This window comes from Anser brachyrhynchus (assembly GCF_964034855.1).
Source record: "Anser brachyrhynchus genome assembly, chromosome: 2".
Classification (NCBI taxonomy): domain Eukaryota; kingdom Metazoa; phylum Chordata; class Aves; order Anseriformes; family Anatidae; genus Anser; species Anser brachyrhynchus.
In genome coordinates, this window is record NC_137695.1 from 119,218,267 (window position 1) to 119,230,523 (window position 12,257).

General features: G+C 36.7%; 1 protein-coding gene across 8 annotated transcripts in view; it reads right to left on the reverse strand.

Annotated features, from left to right (window-relative positions):
• Positions 1–12,257, reverse strand: part of ST18 (ST18 C2H2C-type zinc finger transcription factor) — a 205,937-nt gene that overhangs the window by 39,611 nt on the left and 154,069 nt on the right. For all 8 annotated transcript variants that reach the window (XM_080578717.1, XM_080578713.1, XM_080578714.1 and 5 more), the window contains 5 exons: positions 9,654–10,451; positions 6,688–6,822; positions 4,844–4,934; positions 3,119–3,223; positions 1,495–1,700 (listed from right to left, as the gene is read on the reverse strand). In XM_080578717.1, the coding sequence (XP_080434843.1) occupies positions 1,495–1,700; positions 3,119–3,223; positions 4,844–4,934; positions 6,688–6,822; positions 9,654–10,451 (1,335 nt within the window). The remainder of the gene's footprint in view (positions 1–1,494; positions 1,701–3,118; positions 3,224–4,843; positions 4,935–6,687; positions 6,823–9,653; positions 10,452–12,257) is intronic.

The window sequence follows — 12,257 nt, forward strand, 5'->3', positions numbered from 1 at the left end:
ACCTTTCCATTTAAATAATAGCTATACACTGCAATCTTGCAAGAACAACAGGCTGTAAACTTCAGTCCTGATATACATTATACATAAATTGCATATGTATAGATTTGCATTTATATAAAAACATTTCAATAATTTTTCCTTGAAATGAACCTGTGAAATAGACATGCATCTGTGAAAAGAGACAGCTAATAAAGAATATTCAGTTTTACAAACAAAATTGGAAAATCTGCCACCCGAGAAGCTGGCAATGCACATATTTGCTTACATCTGAACAAGCCTATTTTCTAGGCCAGATAAATATCTGCTTTTCATTTGGAATTTTAAATGAGGTATTTATACATATACACAAATGCATAGATACCTCTCTCTCTCTATATATATATTCTATATAAACATTCAGACACTTGCACAAATAAATAGAGAATTTTTATATATATAAAAATATATATATTATTTGAAGTATATTATGTTGTATATGTGTACATATACATATTAAAAAATTCTGCTTTTCTGTTCACCTTACTATGAAAGTTCTCCTTCCTTGGTTGAAGTTAGATGTGATTTCCTTTTTTTTTGTTTTGTTTTGTTTTGTTTTCCTTTACATATTTTTTCCCCATGAACAACAACAACAAAAGCCAGAAGAGAATCTTCTGTCATATTGCTTTGGATTTACTCTAATCTGAACCTATATATGGTGCAATTAAACTCTTTTCTTCCATTTCCTTCGTGGAAACTGAATTGTTTGTTTCTTGAAACTAAAGAGTATGTTATAATGGTCAGATGGCAGAATCTTGCTGAAGTTTGCTATGAAGTTTGTGAAGAGTATCTGCAATAAACAATCCCTGTTCACACATGGCATCTCATTTGTACAGAGGATTACTTCAGCAAATCTGTAAGTGATGCAAGCAGGAACATCTTGATAACAATTTGATGCACTGGCTATATCTGCATTACAAATATGGTGTAGTGCAGAAATATGGGAGATCAAAATGAATTAAATCCAGCCCTCGAAGCAATGCAGCTGAGGCACGTGGTCATCTAGGAGGAACATGTGTATGGATGCAGCTAAAAAGTATCTGAAGTGCCCTTTAAAACCTAACTTGTATTTCCCTTCTACTGCAATTCATAGTATCTTATGCGGACACATTCTATGGGACTTCTCACGGCAGCATGCTCTCACATGAATAATGATATCACAATTTAACCAAGGAGGAAAGTAACAGGTAAAATGTAAATCATTCTTTTTCACTCCCCTTTTCCTCTGATAATCACTGTTAAAAGAAACGTCAAAAAGGTAAACTATATGATGATCCTATTTAGTGTACTAGCAGTTTATATTTAGCAAATTAGTGATTATATTTAGCATTCTGGCAACAAGTGGTTAAAGTGTTTTCTCCAAAGACTTTTTGAATTCTGTAAGTTTGTAATCCGAAGAAACAAACAAACAAAAAAAAAAAGCCCATTTTCCAAGAGATAATGGAATTTTAAGCTTACATTCAAGGAACTGGGGTGTTTTTCGTCCTTGCACCATGGGTGCCATTGTGCGTTTGCCAAAGACTTGTGCATCAAAGCTGGCATAATCAAATGGTACTTTCCCAAACTTCTCCTTTTCTTTTGTGAGGGTGGATCTGGAGGAAGTGACTGGCTGTGAAGTTCTGTAATTGTACTGAGCTACATCAGGCTGCTTAGTTAAATTTGTGCTGCAAAGAGAAGGAGGATAAAAATGAGAAAGACAAGAAAGGCAAAAGAATATCTAAGTTACATTTTATTGAAAAGTAAGGTACAGTTGCCTCTTGGTATCAGAAAGTGTGGTGGTTTTGCATGTAAAACCTACTGGTAGATGAGTACAAGAAAGAAATTATGTAAGTACGGCTTACCTAGTAGTTCAAAGCTGTACACAAAAATATTTCTAGCATACTCTAGTAATATTGCAAGCAATTTACAAGGAGGATACCAGTTTAATTCTGGATTACCATTGTAGTGTCATGTTTCATTTATCTTTTTTTTTTTTTTTTTCCAAAAAATTGTCTGGATTTTTGCAAGTCATAAAGGACTTGTAGTGCTATGGATCACTATTGTTCTCACTTTACTATGAAGGAATATGGTATAAATTTAATACAAGATGATCTAAAATAATTGGTTCTGCTATTTGGGATGAAAGAATGATTTACAGTGTGTTATTCCATTTAGTTACTGTTCAGTAACTACTTGTCTTTAGTAATTTCCTAAGGACTTTTCGTATGTAGAGTTAAGGCACGTGCAGTTGGCAGACACATGGACATAATACTCTGTAATGGCTCTGAAGGAACCATTAGAGCTGATCATGTCAATAATCCACAAATTAAAGTGTCCCCAAATAGACCTGAATATAATAGGTTGTAATGGTTGTGGTGCCAATGATGTGCAAATTATGCATGTCTGTAGGGTCCATATAACTCTCAACAAAATACAATCACAATAAAAAATGTTTCCTCTTTTTTGATGCCATTGTATAAAAAAATAAATTAAACTAATTAAACCAATAAACTTAAAATAAAGAAACTCATAATATGAATTAATCTAGAGTGGGGAAACTGAATGAGCAGAGTTCTCAACCCTTTCAGATAACTGCAATAACAATATAACCTGCTACTTGGAATCACTGGAAGATGCCTCTGAAAAGAACCACAAAACAAATGAGGGCTGTGCTGCTAGAAGTGCAATAAGGTCAAAAAGATCTTTAATCATGTTCCAGTGGCCAAAATATTGCAACAATGGAATGTTTGGTAAAATGATTTAGAACATTTCAGCAGAGATAGCAGAGTTGATTTATGGGAGAAAGATATCTGAGAAACATTCATTAGGCTATCTGTATTGAAGTAAGATTTATTAGAACAGATCTGATTGCATCTCAAAAAGTATGTCTATTGTCTTCAATGTCAGCCACACTCACAAGGGTCAGCAGAATGCTGCTTGACAATTTTGACATATGGTCAATCTATTTACCTTTGCAGTAGTTCATCTTGCAAAATTGAGTTACCTCTGCAGCTAAAAGCCAAATAGGGTGAAAGACCTGAGGACTGATCAACAGAGTTTGTGCAGAAATATTTTGGGCAGACTAGATCATGAAGGCTCCTACCTGTGAGTCTGATCATGGCACTGTCCCACTTTTGGAGATTCAAGCTGGTTTTTTTCCTGGGACATTGCCAACTTTTCAGCTGCAGCAATTGGACAACCAGAAAGACTGTTTGAAAACAAGGTAAAGAGAAGAAACAAGAAGAAAAAAAACACCTTTAAATGAAATTTTAATTAAAGGAAACATGTACTGTGGAACCCAATGGCTTTGAATTTCTCTGGGGCCCTATGCATTTATTGGAACAGCAGCTGCTATTTCAGGTCAGATTCATTTGTTTGTTGTTCCTTAATGCAAAGCTGTGAAATCTGCATATTTGAGATGATATATCTGGAAACTGAATCATGTAGGATATTTCCACCATTCAGGTTAAATGTTTTGTGGCTGGAAACTCACTAGTAATATATTTTTTTCCAAATAACAATTACTTTAACAACTAAAACATGGATATAAGCCTCCTAATGATTAAAAGGAAAGTGGATTGAGGGAAAATAAACAGATGTATGTGAACAATGACTGGTAACAAAGTGCACATTGTGTCATTTCATTTCAGGTTGTGCTTGCTTTCTTCTTCTCCTTCCTCTTCTTCTTCTTCTTCTTCTTCTTCTTCTTCTCCTTCTTCTTCTTCTTCTTCTTCCTTTCTTTCTTTCTTTTTTCCTATTTGCTTTATTACGTTAGAACATCTTATCTTATTCATGGTTTGCTTATGATACAGCTGATGTGCTGCAAAGTTGATTGGGGATTTAAAACAGGAAAAACAATGCAAAATAATTAATGGTTCTTTATATATTCTTCTACATAATCTTTTGGTCCCTCTGATTAAGACTTGATGACATCTTTTTGTATTAGAGATAGAAGTGTGATAATCCTTGATTTTGGTGCACTTTTACAATAACCAATTAATCAATAAATAGAGCAACAGAAAAAGAAAATCGCTCAAAAATTCAGTTCAACAAAGATGTTTTTGACTATTTTTCATCCTAAGTTTGGTCATTAGATTGACAATATATTATTCCAGATGAATGGTCCTCCAAAAGAACTATAATGGAATATTTTGGCTTACTGCCTCCCAGCAGACAGCAGTGCTGACAGGAGCCGTGCTGACAACAGTGGCTTCAGTTCTCTGCCTCACCTGCAGCCCAGCTGTGATTCCCCAGCTGCCTGTCTGGAAGGCTTTTCTCTATTTTACTTTCTCCCTGCAGGCAGAAAGTTAAACAGACAAGGGTGTTCCAAGCAGGAAGATGATATTCCTGAGGCTAATAAATGGAGTTCATTTTTATGGGGATTCTAAAGTATTGCCCTTAAAATTTCCTGTTTTGCTAAAACAGAATGTGCCTTGATGGGAAGTTCCTGCCAAGGACGACCATGTCAGTAGTGCAGAAAGAAGAGGATTTGGTTTCCATTGGGATTACCAGTTGTAGCAATAGTAATGGATTTGTTTATTCCTACTTCTTTTATGTTATGGTATTTCACTGTGAACACTACAGTGATAATATAGTTTGAAATCTCATCTGTGAAAAAGACTAGTGCAATTTTCTATCCTCAGTACTGAAGCCATTTTTGACATAATAAAATTAAACACAATTATCTTCTTATAAATAATACAGATTACCTTTGCTGTTCATAGGCATTCTGCAGTCTAGTATATAGCATCTAATTCCAAGACATGACCATCAATTTATTCATGAGTACATGCTAGATTTTAAGCAGACGGGAACTGTTTGAAACTACCTTCTGTGTGTGTTGCGATTGCTGTTGACATGTCCTCTTCCAGTGCATCCCGGGGTGGGACACTTTAAAACATTTTCATGCATGGCAAGAACTACGGAAGAAAAAAAGAAAAAAAGTGAAAATAACATATATCAGTGAATATATATATATACGCATTTAAAAAGTAGATTTCTTTTTCAGACTCAGAAGATTCTCTATTCTGTCACATTTTGACCCCAAAAGAAGAGAAGCGAAGGACCTACATTGCAGCAAGACCATTGACTCGAACATATATCAGTTTACTGCTATGTGGTTGTAGTGTGGCTTCCAACATGCACACCATTTTTTCTAGCGACTTCAAAAGAGCAAAGGCAGAAATTAGCAAGGATGTTTGATCACAAAGTCCTTAGTCCTCTGTTTCACACACCGTTAGCACAGTAAATGAAAAAACAGAGACCCATACAGGAGTCCTAGGCCCCACAGTTGGGGGGCCATACTTATAGCTAGACTCTCCCTCTGGCTCAGGGAAGGCAAGTTCTCAAGTACAGGAATGACTTTCATGCCTTCTGCCTTGTTCTGAGTATGCCCCTTTGAACCCTGATAACTTCTGATCATCTGCCCTTTGTTGAATCTACTTTAGAAAAAATGCTCATTCCCCCAAGCAGCAGTTTACACCCTCAACAGTGATTACAACCTGTTGCATGAACTTTTCTTATGCCCTTCCATGTGGACTGTCTTTACTAAGAGTGATGCCTGTGTAAAACAGAATACATCTTTGTATGTCTCCCCTTATTATTTCAATAGTGCATTTCCCCCCTTTGGGTGAACAGTACTTCAGGAAAACTGGTTTGTTCTATCAAAAAAAAAATGTGGTTACATATATATATATATATTTTTTTTTTGGTCGGCAGGACAGAACATATCTGACTAGAAGTGTGATAATCAACAAGAGCTTATTAATTTTAACTTTTAAAAAAGTTAATGCTGCTGGAGCCTTCCAAATGCAGCAGCCTGCTAAACTCAGCAGACATTTCCATAAATACAGTTTAGTACCAGATTAAAAAAAAAAAAAAAAAAAAAAAGATAGACCTGCAGTTAGAAACAGAACACCAGTAAAGTGCAACTATCCTTTTAATTTACTGTTATGCATGCCACCACAGAAAACAATCTGACTATGTTGTTTAAACAACTAATTTCACATTTAGTTTTGGCTTATTATGCAACATTGCATTGCATCACATTGCAGGATTTCACAAACAAACCAGTGTAATCAGATCAACACACCTAGAAATAAATAGGGAAATTCAGGCTAGACTGGCCACAAAAAGGTTAGCATGCTACAGTCCTAGGAGAGGGACTTGCTGTGGACCACTGTTGTGATGTGTTGATGAAAGTAACTTGTTCAAGCTCAGTGGTAAGGGAGACACTGGAAACATCTCTGTACGTCATGCCCAGGCCTCTAAGTTACCAGCAATGTGAAAACAGCAGCCTCAGTGGGTGATTACAGCAAATCAAGTCAGAGCCCTGAAGCAGACGGGTAATCTCTGTTCTCTGTGCCTTACATACAGCACACAATATTCATAAGGCTACATTATGCAGGTCTTTCTACAGCGTGGGGATAGTTTGGATCTGATCTTGTTCTTCCCAGGCCACCAGATAAGTCTATTGCTACTTATAGTGTTGCTGCTAAGTAGTGCATGAACTTCACAAGTGTGGGAAGTAGGACCATGGCCAAGAGCTGGATGGAACCTCTCAGACGAATTCTTCATTCTCCCCCAGAAAAAGAGGGTTTCTTTTCCAGCATGAGTGCCCAATACCAGGCCAGATCCAGTTCTTACTCTGGACTGCAGGTTGATGATACTCACTTTCTAGTGGCACTCTAACTTTATGTGGACAGCCTGAGAGACTGCGGTGGTGGGGGTACAGCCCAGTCACATGCCCTGTGCCATCACATCCTGGGATGGGACATTTGGTTTCTCTCTTTTCAGGCCTGGGTGAATCTGCAGAGAAATCAGATAAGGATTTTGAGTGGTTTTAGACCCTGCCTGCACTCAGCTGAGTGATCTTATCAGGATGTCAATATCTATTTTGTACTTCAGACATTATTTCTACGCAAAGTTTTAACACAGACTTAGGTGATTTCAGCATCTCCTTAGGGTTTTTATACTGTGTGCTCCCCACTCCCAGTACACTATTTATGTGATAAACTGTATAGCTTTAGGATTGCAGTATCACTTTTTTCCATTCAGAACCTCAAAGAGGACAGAAGCCACAAGCCAATAAGCCAGAAAACTGGCAGCATCAGCCAACATCAAGATCTATAAAGGAATAAATATAAAAATAAAAACAACAGAAACAATCTTTTACTTTGTTAGTGTCAGGCTTCAGGTATCTGGGACAACCAAATATGAGGTGTGAAACAAACAAACAAACATAAAAGCATTTCAACCAGAAGCCATTCCTTAAATATCACAAATCTGTAGGCTGTAGGTTCTTTGTTAGGAAACTGAATACATGCCACTTTACATTTGAGAGGCAAGGCAAGCAGCTCCGTTTGGTACACAAGGCAATGCCTCTTTGTGGAACAACCCACAATGACAGTGAAAACATGGAGCAGCCGATACCCTTTCAAAGGCAAGGTCTCAGCCCAGCCCCAGAGCTACCACTCCGTAATGGCCACAGTGCATTCCCAGTTTTGTTTACAAGCACCTAGAATTGTGCAAGAAGCACTGGTCGGAAAGCCTTTATTTGATTTCCAATGCAGGATCAAAAGTCTGGGCAAGAAAGGAATGAATTCTGGTCCAGAAAATCTCTTGTGAGAAATCTGCAGGAGGAAGTGGCGGCATAAATTGCTGAGGATGGTTTTAGCTCAATCTGTGATTGGCTGCCAACAGCATTCGGTGCTGGGGGAGAAAACAGCTGCAGCCAGCACAGTGAGCAGCCTCCTTCAAGCTCATTTTGTTGAACTGCAAGGTAGGACATGCTCAGGGACAGGACTGACAGAGACAGCTGAGGGTTAAACTTCCTGGCAAGACTGTAGTAAAAAAAATAAAATTAAAAAATACGGAGGAAAGAAAATAGATGGAACATCAACAGGAGACCACATGTTTTTTAGAATCACTGCAAATGGAAAGTGCTGCAGTGGTGGACAGAAAATAAAGAGGGACCCTAAAATATGATTTAATTTTTTTCACCAGTAATTAGAAAGATTTATCATTAAAAAGATAGGAAAATGTAAATTTAAGCCATGGTTTTCTGATGTAGCATCCAAGAAAGAAAATTAAGAGCTGATGGATTTGATAGTGGATTTTCAGCACCAGAAATATAAAAAACAGCTAATTATGTAAAGTGAAAAAAAAAAAAGTGCCTAGTGCTACATTGACTAAAATCATACAGTGTTTATACAGCCTGAAGAAAGCCTAGCTTGTTCCTCCATTAATGTAACTTTTGAACTAACCTGCAAAATATGGCTAATAATAATATGAGGCAAAATCAGGAAGGGCCAAATTTTGCCATGTTTACCATCATACCCCCTTTCTATGTGTGCTGTGAGAATGTCACATTGACTCCAATATGAACCCTAGTAAACAAAGCTGGTCTCAGGATAAAAAAAAAAAAAAAAGGTATCTGCAAAATTCTGTCATATATCACAGTCATCTGAGCAAATAAAGGTTAATGTAGTTTTACAAGGAGGTAGACTAACACCTTGCATGTACAGCTAATGAAAAGACTCAGACGGAAGAATAAGATGGATGATACACATTTTCTGCCTTATACATATACATATACATATTCTGCCTATACAACAGAAAATAAGTATACTTGCAACTGCTAAATAAAATGGTCAGTTATCTTATATGGTAAAGTCTTTAGATAACTAAAATACTCTAATATTTGCAAATGCCACAAAAGTAAATACATGGACTCTAACATAATGCTCTAAAGCATTAAAAGTAACTCTAGAAATATCAAAGTTAATCTATTTGTTTAACAAAAGCAGAAATTGCAGCAATGCTGGGGTGACCTCACTATATTTGGAAGCCAAAAAAGGAAAGGTCAAAGGACAGATGAATATATTGTTACTTACTACAGCAGAAAAAGTGCTTATAAAATGACATATTTTGTCATTCTGTAATTATCCCCAGTTGAGGATTTTCACACCAGATAACTCAGTTTACAAATCAAACACAAATCTTTTCAATCTCCACTTCTGGAAGCCCAATTAGATCCTGAAAATGGAGCAATGTTCCTGCAGCTTCATAGGAAGTCACAAAGCACCAGAAACAATAAAGATTTTGGAATTTACTGGTAATTCTACTGATGGTGAATGAGGCAGAAGAGCACGGCATGTGCTTTCCTGGCTGTAGTAAAATGTTATGTTGATACATGAAGTAGACAGAACTCGGAAAACACATGGCTTAGGAATTAGGTGGTATGTATGGAAGAGGCCAATTTTTCACCCTAACCTTTCCTTAAGCACAGTTTTAATGCCTTCTTTTTTGGCTGCTGAAATTCAGGAGGTATGTATTAGCACTCTGTGGAGGAGGAAGCGGAGGAGGAGGAGAAGGAGGAGAAGGAGTGTCAGTGCCAGCTACAGAGCCCTTTTAGTAGCCATTACTGATCATTTCACATAGCAGTTTGGCAGGATGCCAAGTACCCAGTGTTTAACCTGGTTAGATGTAAGGCACTAGTGTGAAGGTACATAATTAGCAAAATTACCAGCTAAATTCCAGATTCTTTACTGTTGCTATAAAACCTAGCTCAGAATCCTTTATCAGTCACAGGATAAATGCTTAAGCCATTAAGAACAGCCAAAAAAATACTTCCTTACGTTTGTTGCTAAATAACTGTCTCCCACCAATGTCAATAACTTTGGTTTGTCTCCTTTCCCCTACTAGATGCTCCAGGAGAAACCTATCCAGTTCCTTGTAGGTGCTGTGAAAAACATGCCCTTGCTCTGCCTGCAGAGCTATTGCTTCTTCCAGCAAACTCAAGTTCCCTTTTGCTTTGTCCAGCTCAACTGACATTTCTGTTGTTTCTGACAGGCACTCATTGTCATCTTCTTCACTTTCAGGGAATGCATTCTGAATTCTCTTCTCAAAAGGATCTGGGTGAGACTCCTGGGGTGCTCTTAGCTCTGTTTCTGAATCACAAAGTGTTTCACAAGGGCCAAATTCTACCTCTTCCTTCTTAATTTCTGGGACTTCCAGAATGCTAGGTTGGTTACACTCTACGATATATTTCTGAGTTAGATGGGGTTTTACACTAGTTTCTTCTGAGAAATTTGAGGAGCTCTCCCACTCATTATCCATGATTTCAGAGTTACTTTCATTTTCCTCAGATGAACAATATTTGGGGTCAGAAATAACAGTCTTTTCCTTTCCTTCAGTCGAGTTAATCATGTAACATTCATCAGTGTCATCACTTTCTGTTTTTAGAGATTGAATACCACTATCATTTAGATTTTCTGTCACTGCTCGAGTGGGTGCATCTTTTGCTAATTTTCCCATGTTCGTCAAAGACTTGGCCATGGCATCTTGATAGCTGGAATAGTTATCTTTTCTTTCACTGGAATTCTCTTGCACACCCGAATAACGGGTTTCCTCAGATGGCTTTGGAGTCCTTTCCTCTGTATAAGAAAAAAAATAATGTAAGAATAACTGCTTTTTGTATCCTTTAGAAGAGATATGAAGATATTAACAATTTCCATTTCTTTACTCAAAGGTACTCTGAAATGATTGAATTCACCAAATCTGTATTTGAAATGACTGCTGGTACCATGAGAAAAAGCCCTTCTAAGATTATATCTACTTTATATTATTGCTCCAAAGCTATATGCAAAATAAATATGTTGCCATTTTTTGCTGGTGGTAAAGATATGTATTATTTTAGAACACACACCATCACACACCATTGTACAAATACAACGTGCTATACATATATACAAACATATATGCACAATCTATTTAATCTATTCATATACATATACAAGCACATGCATTTAAAAATTCCTCTAATCTATTTTAACTTTTCTTTCATCTAAGATTCCCAAATATTTTTTCAGAATAGATCCTAATTACTTTTTCAGTCCCATGAAAGACCTTGGTGGAAAAACCATCGATACTTCACAAAGTGCAAGCTCCTGGTCACCACTGCAATTGCCACATTAAGTGATAGATCAGGTCATGCACAGGCAAACAGAAATGGTTGTTATGTACAGACTCATAAAGGACTTGTTAAAGACACCACTGAAGTGCATCCTGTCTTTATAAACATCTTTCTTCAGAAGAAAAGCAGCAGCCAGCAGGTAATAGAGGCTGCATGTAGGAGAGGTGGTCGATGTGGAAGACAATATGCCTTTTGTATCTCGTTTAATTTTTTTATAAACATTTCCTCTGACAAGGACACTCAAAAATACATCTCCATCATCTTCCTTTCTGGTAATTATCTCTCTAAAATCAACACTGGTTTGCCAGGATCAAGTAAATATTGCCATAGTAACTAAAAGCATTTTTGGATGAAGGGAAGAATTTAGTCACAACACTAGCCCCTTCAATAATGCTGATTATAGGGTACATTCTTTTGTTGGGATCTATTCAACATAAACTGAAAAATTTAACATTTTACTTCCTAGAAAGGAGGATGAATAAACAAGTACAGACTATTTCCCAAGATGTATCTGTCCTCTCCTGAATCAGAAGAACTCCAGGTTTAAATAATAAAGTAAGCATAGTCTAAAATGCAAATGAGGTTTCTCTCCATAACACAGCAAGCTATTAAGAGAAAGTGTAAAGGGTTATGATAATTTTAAAGTATTATGAACTACAGAAAACAAATAAAAAGCATTTTCAGTGAATATGTCCAATTCATTGAACTATTCTCTCAATCCACTTAACTACCCACATGTGTACAATAATGATTTATAGACATTATACCTAATTATGCATATTTGGGCTGTGTTAGAGTGCCTAACAAAAGCTCTAGAAAGCAACAATTACCTCTGTTGCTTAGCTACATAGTTTAAAATATTCCTATTAAGTGCAGATTATTGTGGAGGGGAAAAGGGGGACAAAAATGCACATGTGCACCACAATGCATTTCACTTTACTGCTGCCAAACTGTTAGCATTTTGGGTCATTTCCAGTTTACATAATTGTTTGGTTCAACTGTTTGTTATATGTTAAAAGAAAATATTGATTAATTCTTATTCTTCTTCAGAAAATTGGGCTCATGCAGGGAGAGGTGGCCTTGTGCACTGTGTGCATAAAGTTATGTTTTAAAAAAACGTCTGTAAACCTTAATGTAACTTTTTAGCAGCTGGTCCAGTACCACACACATTGCAGTATTCTGAATAAAGAGGTCTGTTGTCTTTCACATATCAGCAAGTAAGAATGATGATTTGGCTCTCTAACAAACTTCAGTTAAATGGGTTTTT